Here is a 15,261-nt window from a genome sequence, read left to right on the forward strand (position 1 = left end):
AATAGTTCCATTTTCTCCACATCCTCAACAACACTTGTTTCATGAAAAAAAAAAACATTTTTAATACTGCAAAAATGCATTAGTTTTATGTTAAGAAAAAATATGAAAGGGTCTGAGTTATAGGCCTAAAATTCAGATTCTAATATTCAAACTCTTGTTCTTTCAATTCTTTGTGGCAATTATTCACCTTCTAAAAAAAAATTTTTTTTTTAACATGTATTTATTTTTGAGTGAGAGATAGGCAGAACATGAGCAGGGGAGAGGCAGAGTGAGAGAGAAACACAGAATCTGAAGCAGGCTCCAGGGCTCTGAGCTGTCAGCACAGAGCCCGATGCGGGGTTCAAACTCACAGACTGTGAGATCATGACCTGAGCCAAAGTCAGATGCTTAACTGACTGGGCCACCCAGGTGCCCCGGGAATTATTCACCTTCTAAATAGCACATGACCTGATAAATAAACTGTCTGGATTATGTCTCCTTCCCTGTAAAATGGACCTTATTAATCTAGATGACTTCATACCATCTCTTCTTTACCTCACCAGAAGACTGAAAAAAATGAAATGAACCCAAGTGAAAATATAATGAATGATGAGAAAAGGTAGATTCTAAATTAAATACCATTATTTTATATATAACCATTATTTTCAAAGTAATTATGTTTATAGGAAAGTATTTACATACTTTTATCAAAGTAATTACATACTTTTCTATAATTTTTGGTGGAGACTTATGGTAAATACAGGAGGAATAAAATTAAATGAAGAACAAGTTGGTTACAGCCATTTATTTTACAAAGGGGCAAGTCAAAATCTCTCATTGATAATTCACATATATATGATTCTTATATGTTTATATATGATATGATTCATATGTATAATTCAAATGCACACACATATATATAGATCCATTAATACTAAATATGATTATGCAAAAATCAATTAATTGGTCTTGTCCACAAAAAATCCATCAAACTACCCACACAATTGATGAAATATTAATAACTAAGTAAATGTAATTAGATGCAAGCATACATACATCTTACCATTATTTTTTAAATTTTTTTTAATGTTTATTAATTTTTCAGAGAGAGAGAGAGAGAGAGAGAGAGAGCGAGCAATGGGCAGAGAGAGAGAGGGGGACACAGCATCTGAAGCAGGCTCCGGGCTCTGAGCTGGCAGCACAGAGCCTGATGCGGGGCTCGAACTCATGAACAGTGAGATCATGACCTGAGCTGAAGTCGTACACTTAACTGACTGAGTCACCCAGGTGCCCCCATCTTACCATTATTATTTAGTTTTGTTCTGGAAGATCTGGTCAATATGATAAAAACATGTATAGCAGGCAGCCTTTAAGAGGCCCAGAATGATTTCTGCCTCCTGGTATTCATCCCCTTGTACAATCCTTTCCCTTTAAGTGTAACAGACTGTCTATATCTTGCCTGTGATCGACAGAATATGGCAAAAGGATGTCACTTCCATGATTATATCAGATAAGACTCTCTCCTGACAGACAAGGGCTATTTTCCTGCTAGCCTTGAACACAAACAGCCATGAAGAGGCCACTTGGAAAAAAAACTGTGGGTGACCTATGGGAGCTGACAGCAGCTCCCAGTCAACAGCCAGCAAGAAAATGAGGACCTCAGTCCTATAACTGCAAGGAGAGGACTCTGCTGTCAACCTGACTGAACTCGGACTGCTCCCTAGGTAAGCCTCCAAATTAGAACACGGCCCGGCTGACACCCTGACTGTAGCCCTGTGAGAAACTGAGCAGACAGTCCGGGTGAGCCCCATGCAGACTTCTGACCTATAAAACTTTGAGATAATAAATGGATTTTTTAAGCTACTAAGTTTGGAGAAATTTGTTACGCAGCAACATAAAATAAATACATGGATCCTTGCTCCAGTCAAGCCTTGACAGGACTGTAGTCCTAGTCAAGGTCCTGGGTACCTGGATTGAAGTTTTGTAAGTGAGCTTATGTTAGACACACCCAGCTAAGCTGCAGCCAGATTCTTAACCCACAGAAACTGTGATATAATAATATTTTGTGGTTTTTAAGTTGGTAAATTTTAGGGTAATTTGTTACATCATAGTGGATAACTAGTACAACATAAAAGAGACAAGAAATAAAAACACCAAAAGGAAAGAGGGATGATAATCCTAGAATATCAGAAGAGAAGCAACTTAAAAAATAATCAGGATCAATAAACTGGGCAGATTCAAGATCTATTCAGAAGAATATATTTCCAAAGTACTTAACAGTGTGAATGGGATTCTACTCTCAATGGCAACAAAAATTAAGATAGCCAGGTATGTTACCTGACATAGATGAATCAGGCTATACAATTTTACTGGATAATAGAGTCTGAATAAAAAAGCAATCTCAATATTGTGAAGAGGTCAATTCTGCTTGAATTTACTCATAGGTTTATTTGACTCCAATCAATATAAGGGGATTTCTTATAGAACATGATGAGATAAAGTAATCATTTTCCAGAAGAATGAAGAAGCAAGATTAATAAAGATAAAATTTATTCTATTTTTTGTAAATAGATTTTTTAAAGTTTATTTATTTTGAGAAGAAGAGAAGAGAGAGAGAGAGAGAGAGAGAGAGAGAGAGAGAGAGAAACAAGTGGGGGAGGAGCAGAGAGAGAAGGAGAAAGAGAGGGAGAGAGAATCCCAAGCAGCCTCCACACTGTCAGCACAGAGCCCGATGTGAGGCCTGAACTCACAAACTGTGACATCATGACCTGAGTCAAAATCAAGAGTTGGACACTTAACCAACCAAGCCACCCACACGCCTCAAGACAATTTTTAAATAGAGGGATTAATTAGAGGGACTATCCTCATTGAACATTAAAATATAATATAAAGGAATAATCACTCATTGTTATTAGTTGTGTTCAGACGATATCCCTGTTTCATATACATAATGTTACTTCATCCTTAACAATAATCCAACAAGTAGATATTATCATTAAACACATTTTATTCATGAAAAAACTAAGGCAAAGCTCACAAAACTAGTGAAAATATTAGGGACACACAGTGTGGTATCAGAGCCAAAAGAGACTGACAGGTACAATTACAAAGAACCAAGAAAATTCTAACATGAGCAAAAACTTAGTAAAAGATCAAAGAGATATCACACCAACAGGGATGAGGAGATTTATTCCATAAATGATGAGATGACTTTAGCAATTTAAATGTTTAACCACAGACTGTCCCCTCTGCCTCCACTGTCACACATTGAAGACCATAGTCTCCACAAGAGATAGGACACTGTTTTATCCTACTAGCACCTAGGGGCTGGCATGTTATGGGCAATGTCCAGCACTAGCAAGGGTAAAGGAAGACTCTAGTGCAAGAGTGAAACAGAAGAGCCAAGAGGAGAAAAGCCTCACAATTTTTTTTTTAATTTATTGTTTATTATTTTTGAGAGAGAGAGAGACAGAGAGACAGCAAGCAGGGAAGGGGAAGAGAGAGAGGGAGACGCAGAATCGGAAGCGGGCTCCAGGCTCTGAGCGCTCAGGACAGAGCCTGATGCAGGGCTCGAACTCACAGACTGCGAGATCATGACCTGAGCTATCATCGACCGCCCAACCGACTGAGCCACCCAGGCCCCCCCAAGCCTCACAAATTTTAAGTGAGCATTTCTTTTGCCTGATCTTCAATCAACACACCAGTAAAATGACCCAAGCATACAACAAGAAGTTCAAGTATACAAGGATTTCAAATGTGCCAATAAACCTCAAGAAAAGATATTGAGCATGTGAAGACTGATCAATGAAATGCAAATTAAAACAACTTTATACCTATCGGACTGGTCAAGATTAGAGACATCAAGTCTAGTTAATTTTACCTTCATAACAGTCCCTCTGTCTACATCTCTCCTTTCTCCCCCGATTAATTGATTAGCCCCTAACTGGTCTTCCTGCTTACCCCCCTGCTTGCCCAGGATGCTTACCTGCTCTCCTTGCTTTTAGGATTATACCCCCAAATTCTTAACCCAGCCTACAAAGCCTAGTAGGCTCCAATTCCTGTTGTGCCATATTGGATTCCTTAAACCAAAATGTGTGCAGGGGACCGGGAGGTTTAAAAATCAATTAATCATTAAGATGAGGGGCACCTGGGTGGCTCAGTCGGTTAAATGTCTGACTTTGGCTCAGGTCATCTCACAGTCCATGAGTTCGAGCCCCATGTAGGGCTCTGTGCTGGCAGCTCAGAGCCTGGAGCCTGCTTCAGATTCTGTGTCTCCCTCTCTCTGTCCCTCCCCCACTCACAATCTTGTCTGTCTCAAAAATGAATAAATGTTAAAATAAATAAATAAAAGTAAATAAATATGGTGGGCCAAGTGAACATGACAGATGATGAGTGACAATCAGCCTCCTCAAGGGAGAGTAATCAGGAATGCTGAAGACTAAGGCAGACCAGACCCTGTTTGCCCTCTAGTTGATGGCTGTCTTCATGGTTAGCAGACCATTAGATGTTTTCTAAAAGCTATAAGCTGGAATTTGAAATGTGACATCTCATTTTAGATGTTGGCAACAAATTACAATTTAACACTGGGGGGCCAAGACTGTAAACAAATCACGCCTCTGAACCACATGAGACCTTCTAAGTCTATAATCTCTAGGCTCTGCTCTAAGGTTATCACTCCTTCTACTTGTAAATCTTTGGTCATTTCATTTGTTCATTCATTCATTTATTCATTTACTTATTTCTTGTGCTTTATAAGACATGGGCACTGGCCTAAGGAAGTCCAAATATAAAGGCTCAGTTCACATATCATTTTCTCATATGAGGTTACATGCTCTGTTAACAGTCTGTATTTTTATACTTTAGAACACTTATCACAGTGATAATATAACCATTACTGTAATTATTAGTGAACCCCTACCACCCCTGCATAATACTATAAATTCCATGAAGGCCCTGAGAGTGTCTGTCTGTTATACCAGTACATGCTGGCCAGCAAACAGTGGGCAATATCCAGATGGAGGTTTCAAGCGATCCGATGCCTTCATTCATTGAAGGTTCAAGGATAAAATGGAGCAATCCCTGTGGTGGGCAGCCTGGCAATTCATTTTAAAAATCTTAAAGGGACATTTCCTCTGAGTGGCCACAATTCCAGAAATTTATACTAAGAAGACAATTCACTAGATGAGCAAACTTTTATGTCCAAGGCTATGCATTATAGCCTGTTTACAACAGTTAAAAGCTAGACACAAATGTCCAGCTACCAAATTGAATCATTCGACAATCATGTTTAAAGGAAAGGTGGTTTAAGAAAATAAACTGTTACAATGAAAAAATTCAAGATATGAAAATGTAAAATTCTATCATGCTATGACCACAACTGTGCTTAAAAACCACATAAACTCCCAAATCTACATCCCAATAAAAGAATGGAAGAACTTAATTATCATGTTCAAGTAGTAAAACAATAGATGATTTCCCCCTTTCATCTATTCTTTGTCTAGCACAACCATCTGGGTATTCTCAGGGAAAAAAGTCATTATATTAACACAGTGAGTCCAGGAGCAATAACTCTCCCTTAAGGGATACAAACTTCTACCCTGAACAAAATGGCATTTCATCAATCTCTCACTCATCTTGTAATGACAAGTTTATTGCACCTTAATACTGGGCCTAGTTTCCCAGCCCAAGCAGACACCTAAGAGTAGATTTAATTGAACAGAAGTATTTGAGATACCATCTTTAACTGCATGAAAAATACAAACCATAACACTCCAAACCCCTGCCCTGCATGGCACCAGAGGGTAAAAACCGGGAAACCATTTTGTCTCAGCTTTTTAAGAGTTGGCTCTATACACTTCTGCTCTGTATAGAAATGTAGTAGTGAAGAAAACGTGTTATCAAGTTAGGGTCAAAACAAGGAATGAGGCCTTATCAAGAAGATCCTTTATTTATATACACAAATAAAATGTTGCTCCAAATTTCTACAAATCTCAAATGTATTGGAAAGCGGTTTACTTAGCAGTTATGGTGTGAGGGAGACTAGAAGCTCCATATTAAACATTATGTATGTTATGTAGTTATGGTTATAACTACTGGTTATATGAATAGAAGATACTCAAGTGGCAGAAATGTAAAATCTAGTTTTAATTTGTTAGGCTACCTTTTACCAGTACTGCAAGAGACTATAATTTCTATAAAACTCAGGAAGAAAGGCATATACTGACAGGAAGAAATTCTACACTTGATTATGTTAACTGGTGGATCCAAAAGTAAAGGATATAGATTTGTGAGAGTGAAATAAACTCAAGGATTATAATAAAATTAAAACTGAACTGCAAAATGAGCCAAACACAAGTCTGCGGAATCCATTTGTAAATGCCACAAACTAAGGATCAATTCTGGTTTGTTACAGGAGACCTGAAACATCATGGCACCTGGTTAATTAGTTCTTTATTCACAAAATACATAGTAAAATCAGGATTACTCACGTGATATCCCTTCGTTGATAGCAGCCCTGAAGCAGGCAGGCGATCAGGTCACTGATAAACTCTACATCATCTCTGTGAAGAGCTGCTTCTAACTCCTAAGAGGTAAGAGAGAGAAATTGAGAGATCAAACATAGAGATTCCTTAAAATCTACCTGTCCCTCCCCTCCTGCTACCCACACTATTGACATCACCCTCTAAGCCACTATACGGTCAGAGCAGCCAAACTGCTTGCCATGGATGAACTCTGCCTTTCTTCCCATAGTTACTGCTAGAAGAGCAATGAGTTCAACTTTTTGTTTTTCCATGGAATTTATTTCTCCCATTGCTCCACTACCAAGGTCCACTCCTTTTTTTCTGCATGTGAGAACACACATATCTCTTTTTATAAGTCCGTGCTAGCTAACATAATTTCAAAGACCTTAACTTCTACAAATATGCTGCAATGCCTTCTACTTTAATAAGAGGAGAATAAAGGGGCAAATACATAATTAAAAAGTATTAGTCATTCACTTAACAGTTTTAACAGGTACACCATCTGCAACTGCTTTAAAGAACCACTAATTTATTGAAAAGAAAAAGCACTGGTAATGAGCAATGTAGCGATTCTTATTTTGAGGACTGATGACAGGAGATTGCTAGAACTGAGATTAATCTTACATCATCTGGAGAGAAGTGAGGTAATGTCTATGTTAATGGTCTAATCCAAGGTGAGATATATTTTCCTTCCTTGGGATTCAAGCAGGTAATGCCAAATAGTTAGCTGGTCTTAGTACACTATTCTGACCAAAGATTGGTTGAGAGGAGCTATTTGGACAAAAAGTGACAGTGGGAAATTTTAGGAGATCCTATTTCTCTTTTCAATCTCCCATAATAAACCAGTATTTTCTAAGATGGTGGAATTTCCTCTAAGTCATCAACTCCTGGGACACAAAGTTTGCTAGCACTGTTTCAACCAGGATGATGTCTTCTGCATGCAGGCCATCTCCCAAGGGTCTGCCAAGCTTATGGTTTGACTGCTTATTGTATTGACCAGATCTATAACCACAGAAAAACCAAACTTTGAAGGCTCATATTAATGGCTGTGAAAGCCTGAGTTGTGCATAAGAAGCAATTTCTGGCCTTAACACCAATTACAGGGCAGTGCATACTTAACAGGGTAGTCTGCTTCTACTGTAAAAACAGTAAAGTTTTTGTGACAATTATAATTGTAATAAAATAATTTAAAAAAATGATTTTGTAAGTTAACTGCTCCATTTATTATTTTTTAAAATTCTCAAGTTGGTAATCACTTGTAAAACTTTCATAAAACAAAAAACTGCTAAGCATATTAACCGACACAAATAAGCAAAACAGAAACTACCCTGAGGTGGTTCACTTGAAAAGGTTCATCTGCCCTATACTGCGTTGAAAGCCTAGGTGAATGAGACTCAAAATTCAAAGACAAGGCTGAGGCTTGCAAACATTTTGCTTGCTTTAATTACAAACTTGGGAATTATAACACATCTACAGTAATGGTTCTTATTCTTATATTAGTTTATTAATTCCTGTTTGCAGAGTTCTTTTCTACATTCTAGAGATTATCCAGAAAAACATGAAACTTTACCAATCAGAGATAACAAAGATCTGAAATATAATTAGCCAGAATTCATTCACTCCACTAATATTTACTGGGCACCCACCCTATGTAAGATAATATAGTACTTCCTAAGCACTGGGGAGTTTAGTTTAGAGAGATAAGAATACAAAAAAGGTAGACATACCAACTAATTAGCACTATTAGGTACAGAAAAGGTGCTATAGGTGCTATGGGAATTGAGAAGAAAAGGATTACTTCTGGCTGCAGGAAGCCTGAGAGATTGCATCAAGACGGTGGCACCTGAGATGGGAAAACTGTGGCTGTGTGACAATGTGGGGGGAGTGCAGGGCATAACCAGGTGTAGGGAACAACGGGAGCAAGGACACCAAGAGGATACTGGCTTCAGTTTAACTGTTCTCTAGATCATATGAGGGGAGTAATGTGAGCTAAGATTGATAGCTGATACTGAATACTGAGCTAATGAGTTTGGCTTTTCTTTGGAAGACAAAGAAGACTCACTACAGTTATTTTTATTGAGAGGGCACAGCTGCTGTGTATTTAAGATGAATTCTAGCGGTGGAGGGTGGGAGGTGAGGTTAAACACAAACATAAGCCTGGGGAGAAAGATTCTGAAGGACTTCCCAAACAAGAGAAATAGCAGCAATGAGGAAACACGAACTCAAGATCTGACAGAAGTAAATGTGATGCAAAACAAGGGAAGATTTGAATGGTTCATATTTTATGCTTGGTCACTGGGCAACACTCCGAAGCAAACTGCAATTATAACAGAAGCTGAACCCTTGAAGCAAAAAATCCCAGGCCATCTCGTTTGATAGAGAAGTCAGAATTACTGAATGGTAGAGCTGGAGGGTCAATTATAGATCGTATTATTTCAACTCCCCCAATGTCAGGATAAATAAACTAGGTAGGCCCAGGAAGGTTAACTGACTCCTCCTGTTGTACTCAGCAAAAAGTGCCAGAACTCAGTGAAACCCAGACCACCCCACCCAGGCTCTTCCCACAGAGTAAACTGCTTCCTACTGGCCCATGCTCTCTATCCTAGAAAGGCTGATGGCTGTAACAGCAACAATAACCCACTTCCATCACTCCCAACCAAGCCCTCACATGTACCATTCCCCTAAGAAGAAAGAAATCCCTATCTGCTCCCCCTTCTGCCAAGGACTGTATGTCCTTCACATGAAAAACTTTTATCTATTAAAATCTTCCTAGTCAAGTTTCACTTTGCTGGTTCCTCCAGTAACTCCTTCAACACGATGTGTGTTCACATATTGTTATACGCTCCTGTTGAGGTGCTGTCCTCCTCATCAGTGTACTAAATTAAATTAAATAGCACAATGTGATTCTTGACTAAAGGTGCTATAGTCAGTACTAACTGATGCTTCTTAGTGTTTTTAAAGAACAGAAGTACCAAATTAAATGGAGGTCTGGCAGGATTCCTAGAAGCCACAGGATATATGTGGATGAATTTTATTCAGTAGTAAATAATTCAAAACATTAATTTTATAGGAGTCCTACTACAGAGAAAAATGTAAAATCTGCATTAATTTTTAAGCTGAGACTACAAAAAAAAAATCATTCATACAGGAACAGTTAAAGCTATGAATTCCGTTTCTTTTTCATCTCCTGCTTCCCACCAACAGACATTCCCCTCTGGCTTAGGTGGAAACGCTGGACAAGAATGTTTCCCTTTCTTTCAGGGTAACTTTCATTAGACCCAAGTTCTAGTTGTCCAGTTTATACCTAATGATATTGTCCTCTGAAGAGGCAACAATAAAATATAGCAATAGAGTCACTGAATGACCTTTCTGTTCCTTAATATTAACATAACAGTGTTAGTTTTACTCATCTACATAAGGTGCTTATGGAAAAGGAACATTCTTGTTTTCTTCTGTGGCCCTACCTATAACATTAGCACAGAAATTAGCAAATAGTAGGTGGTCATCAAATTAACTTTAAAAAGTTTATATACATAGGGGCTCCTGGGTGGCTCAGTCAGTTAAACATCCAACTTTGGCTCAGGTCATGGTCTCATAGCTCATGGATTTGAGCCCTGAGTCGGGCCCTGTGGTGACAGCTCAGAGCCTAGAGCCTGCTTCAGACTGCGTCTCCCTCTCTCTATGCCCCTTTCCAGCTCATACTCTATCTCAAAAATAAATAAACATCAAAAAATTTTTCAAATAAATTTTTTTTAAGTTATAATTTTCATTCACCTACTATATGCCAGATAATAGAGACACAAAAATGAATGAAGTCCCGATATATTTATAGATGGATGGATGGATGGACAGATGGATGGATGGATGGAAGGGAGGGAAGGCTAAAATGTAAGCCAGAATGGAAAATCTTATCTATCTATCTATCTATCTACCTATCATTGTGTTCAGTGCTGTCTCCCCCAGCAACCAGAAACAGTAGAAATTCAAATATTTTCTTGACTGAATTTCATTTACCTACTATATGCCAGGTAATAGAGATACAAGAGTGAATGAGGTCCTAATATGTTTATGGATGAATGGATGAATGGAAGGATGAATGGATGGATGGATGGATGGATGGAAGGGAGGGAATGAGGGAAGGCTAAAATGTAAGCCAGAATGGAAAATTTTATCTATCTATCTATCTATCTATCTATCTATCTATCTATCTATCATCTATCTGTCATTGTGTTCAGTACTGTCTCCCCCAGCAAACAGAAAACAGTAGAAATTCAAATGTTTTCTTGACTGAATGATAGCACAGAATTATGGGGACAATGTAACAAATGCTACATTAAATATACAAAGTGATAAGGGAAAATGGAGAAGACTAGAGAAACTGAGGAGTGTAGAGTAAGACTTTGTCAAAGAGGTAAGATTCGCACAGAGCCCTGAAGGGAAGACTCTTACCTGGCAAATGCACAGTAAGGAAGAGCATGCGAAAGCTGATGTCATGTGTAGAAAGTACCAAGGACCCTCCTCAAAGTGAAGAGGGCAATTAGAGAACCATAGATAGGACAGGCCTATTCCTTGAGGACCTTCTCTGAAAACCACGAAAACCACATTAAAGAATGTAGATTTTACTTCTATATGCAATCAAGTCTGAAGTAGAGTGAAATCATCAGATCTGTATCTCAGAAAAACAGTTCTGAGAGCAGAGTGCAGAATGACTGTGAGTGGTACCAGAGGTAAGGACCATGGAGGCAAGTGTCAGCATCACCTGGAAGGGTGCAGGAAGTAGGGCACCTAGGAGCCACTATGGACTTACAGAATCCAGAATGTGCATTTTAACAAGAGCCCCATGATTCATATGCATATATAGTTTGGGAAGTGCTATTCTGGAAGATAAAAGGTCGGAGTCTGTGATAAATAAAACAGCAGCTGTGGGAATAAAGAAGGGGAGGATTTGAGAACACGTGGAAGATGAATAAATCTGATTTAAAAAACAAAAGGCATAATTACCAAAAGAAATGAAATAATGCCATAGACCAAAAATGCTCTAAAACATATAAGAAAGCTCAAAATTCAACTTCTGACATAAGGACTGAATTAAATCCTTATAATGTAACCCCAAACATAGTCAAATGATTAATCTCAAGCTAAAGCCCCTTGTTTATCTAAAAGCCCTAGCATGAATGTATGATTATAATCAAACCATGCAGATAAAATGTGGTTATCAATATCTGTGGAATTTACAGTTCTGCCTCTAACTCTGAAGCCTGTTGAAAGGACTGAAGAATGAAATGTAATTCAGATATCCAGGCAAACCACTCAATAATCTCCTCTAAATACAAGATTAGTGGTGACTGGTGGAAAGAGTGGGTTATTTGGTCCCTATAGAAGAATCTCATTTCTACCAATAGATCTATTTAGAATATGAACATAACATGAAATTTCTGGTTAAAGTGTTCTACAAACACTATCAACTGCCAATATCCTTTTATCACTATTTCCAGAGAGTCATCAAGTAGAATTACAGACAAATTAGAGTGAAACAAGATGTTCAATGACAAAATAAAAGCTAAGACCTACAAAGGTTACGGGAGATATGGCCAAAAGATAAGATGTCCTTAAACCTACATTCCACTTACATGTAGATTATGAATTTTCAAGTCTGAAATTACTAACATCTTGTTAATCTGTGTTAGTTAGCAAAAATCAAAATTAGTCAAGTTATAATTAGTAAGTGTAAGAACTGTTTATCTTAAAATACACACCCAATAGTTGGATTATTAATTTGTATAACAAATCTATATTTTCTTCAATAAATCTAAGGTAACTTTTTATTCCCCATCTGCATTATTAAAAATTCCCATAGGTGCTAGGAGGCAGAAGATTGGATGGGAGAGCAGCATCGATATTGATGATCTAATTCTGATAGAGGTGATTTTCAGATGATATCACTTATAAATGAATAAAATGAAACATTCCTAGATCAATGATGAGAGTGCCATGAATCAAGAACAATGATTAATAAAATCTGTGAATCTGAAATTTACAAAAGAAAAAGAAGGAAAGACAAAATGGTTTCACTGTATTTTCTGCCTGCTTCAATAATCAGGCTTCACTGGTGATTCAACCATAGTGTTCGTAACATCATCAGCAGAAACTGAGACCCAGCATCCTTATTTTAATTCAAAAATAAAAAAATGAAATGCTCTTGTTCAATACTCAACTATGATGGACAGGCTAAAGGGGACTGGTAAAAACTTCTCCCCAGCGAAGCTAGGTTTGTTTTTTCCAGCACAACCATGACCTAATGAGGGAGCAACTAAGGAAAGTGGTTACATAGAAAGGTAGAATATCAGGGATTTGGATCCGCTCTTCCAAGGAGAAGTGAGCAGACTTGAACTGTCCCTCAAATGACACAAGTATGGAGAGGAATTCTGTTATTTACAAATAAAATTCAACCCCTCTCCCTTGTCCACCATTCTACCCATAGAATATAGTAAACTTGCAAATCAGTAAGAAAATGGGTCTCAAAATATAAAATTGCTTTTCACATGTATATCTATTTGCTTCATAAATCAGTAGCTATCTAGATAACCCACCAAAAAAGTATGCAGGGCCATGGTAACTTGTAAGGTGACAAAGTTATCAGTAAACTTTTCCCCTCTAGCTCAGCAGAACTTAAAATGCAGAATCAGTAAAGATTAGAATGAAGAATAGGTGATAAACCTTCTGGAGAGCAAAGATCCCCCCCCCCCCACTTTCCCCTTAGTTACTGTTAACCCCAGTAGTTGGGATCAAATGGATAAACCAAGGACACTATATATAGGCCTCAGTTTTCACCCTGTGGTGGAAATAAAGATTAAGAATGTTATAGGAAGACAGCAAAGAAGAAAGGTAATTTCAATCCTCCTGAACATAAGAACTGGCTCATCAATTTAAAAATGTGCACGTTAATGGGTATGGTGTCACATTTGCAGGAAGAAATGGTTCTGGAACTCTGTTTCACAACATTGCGAATATACTTAACACTACTGAATTGTGCACTTAAAAATGGTTAAGAAACCAAATTGTGTATTATGCTTCTTACCACAATTTAGACAAAAAATTGCCCACCACCAAGGGTTTTGTAATGATTAAATGAGGCAATGCTTGTAAAAGCCAGCGGAGCCTGGCACACACAGTAAATATTCTATAACATGTTAATATTACAATTATGTCATCTTCCTTACAATGAAAGTGTGTGGAAAAAGGCAAAGACTGAAGAGCTAGAAAGTGGCCTTTTCAAAATTCAGAGGTTTCTGGACAATAGAAATTAAAATCCTTTTAATACATGGCCTACCGTGTTCATAAGCCAATAAAAGCCAACAGTTCTCTAAGGAACTATTTGGAAACCCCGGTTATTCAAAGCTTTACTACTTAGGCCTTCAAACCCAGAGCTTAAGTCTTAGAGTAAGGCAATAAGGAATACACTTCTAAAATCCCCCCTATCTCCCCCCCCCCCACTTTCTCTCCTCCCCTTTTGTATTTCCTTTTCACTGTGGGCACTGAGCTGTGAGCACAGAAATCTGAACTTTGCCAAGATGCTCTGGGACAGAAGAGGCAGGGGTGGGTAGGTGGGGGTGGGGGAGCAGTAAACTCACCAATCAGCCTAGAGAAGGGAGACCCATCCCTACTGCTCCTCTGCAGCTTCAGAGAGTAGCTGGAGGGAGTAACAGGATTTGCCCTCTTTGCAGCTGGCGTCACAGCTCATTAGGGACAAGTCTGTTTAACGTTTTTCCACCTCCTCCACCCTCAAGAACAAGCAGGGGCTGCTGGGAAAAGAACTCAGGACTGAGCAAGGGGAAAGGCTTCGAATGCTGATTGGCAATGGGAGAGAAATAGGGCCTTTAACATATGTCGTGGAAAAATGTTTATTTACAATTCGTTACTTTAAAAAGTCCTGCCTGCCTGCCTGACTACAGACAGTCAAACGACACAGGAAGAATATCACCAATTCCTTTAATGGACAACAACCACCCACTCAACACCTTTTCTTAAATAATATTACAGGTAACTTTTTATTGTTTGACATACTTCTCATCTCTCGAAATTTTCTTTAATCTTTTGCTAAAGAAAAGAAGGTGGTAAAGAGAGATAAACTTTCTTTTCTTCAACTTCCAAGTAAAGGATCAAGATCATAGATCTGTACTACTGCCATTCAGGTATAATAATTTGAGTTTACTTAAGAAGGGAAAAAAGGTCTAAAGATAAAATAATCATACATACTGTATTTGATTTTAGAAGGTTTACAAATCTTCCTAATTTGCACAAGGACCAACTGAAATGCAGTGTCTCCGAAGAAGATGGGGGTTTCTGTATAGGACCCAGAACTGTGCTTACACAAAGGAGATGCAAAGCAGGGCTTCCTGAAGGACTATCCCAGCTGCTTTCCAAGAGAGAATGCCTGGAGTGTGAGCTTAGAATACATGAAGAAATAAGCACACTAGCCTCCAGAAGGCACCCCTGACTTTGGCAGCTGATGCTTTCTAACTTGGTATAAATTAATTTAATCCCAAAGGCCTGCCCCATGCCAATTTAGACTGTAAAGTATAAATCAGCTCGAGTGGGTATAATGGTGAGGGACCTGAAACTGGCTATTATAACACTTTCAGTTGGCCAAGTGGTTTATCCCAGGAGTCCCCAAAGGCCAGCAGGTCTGTATCGCTGCTTTGCTGCAACCATACCATTCCTCTCAACCATCCATGAAACAGCTGTGTCACTGGCTATGCTG

The 15,261-nt window shown here is 38.4% G+C and overlaps 1 protein-coding gene across 4 annotated transcripts in view; it reads right to left on the bottom strand.

The window, feature by feature from the left end:
* The window catches only part of LOC102954411 (cat eye syndrome critical region protein 2), a 180,229-nt gene that overhangs the window by 74,878 nt on the left and 90,090 nt on the right, over positions 1-15,261 (bottom strand). For all 4 annotated transcript variants that reach the window (XM_042991484.1, XM_042991485.1, XM_042991483.1 and 1 more), the window contains exon 2: positions 6,468-6,562. In XM_042991484.1, coding sequence (XP_042847418.1) covers positions 6,468-6,562 — 95 coding nt within the window. The remainder of the gene's footprint in view (positions 1-6,467; positions 6,563-15,261) is intronic.

Source organism: Panthera tigris, chromosome B4 (genome assembly GCF_018350195.1).
Source record: "Panthera tigris isolate Pti1 chromosome B4, P.tigris_Pti1_mat1.1, whole genome shotgun sequence".
In the NCBI taxonomy this organism is placed as follows: Eukaryota; Metazoa; Chordata; class Mammalia; order Carnivora; family Felidae; genus Panthera; species Panthera tigris.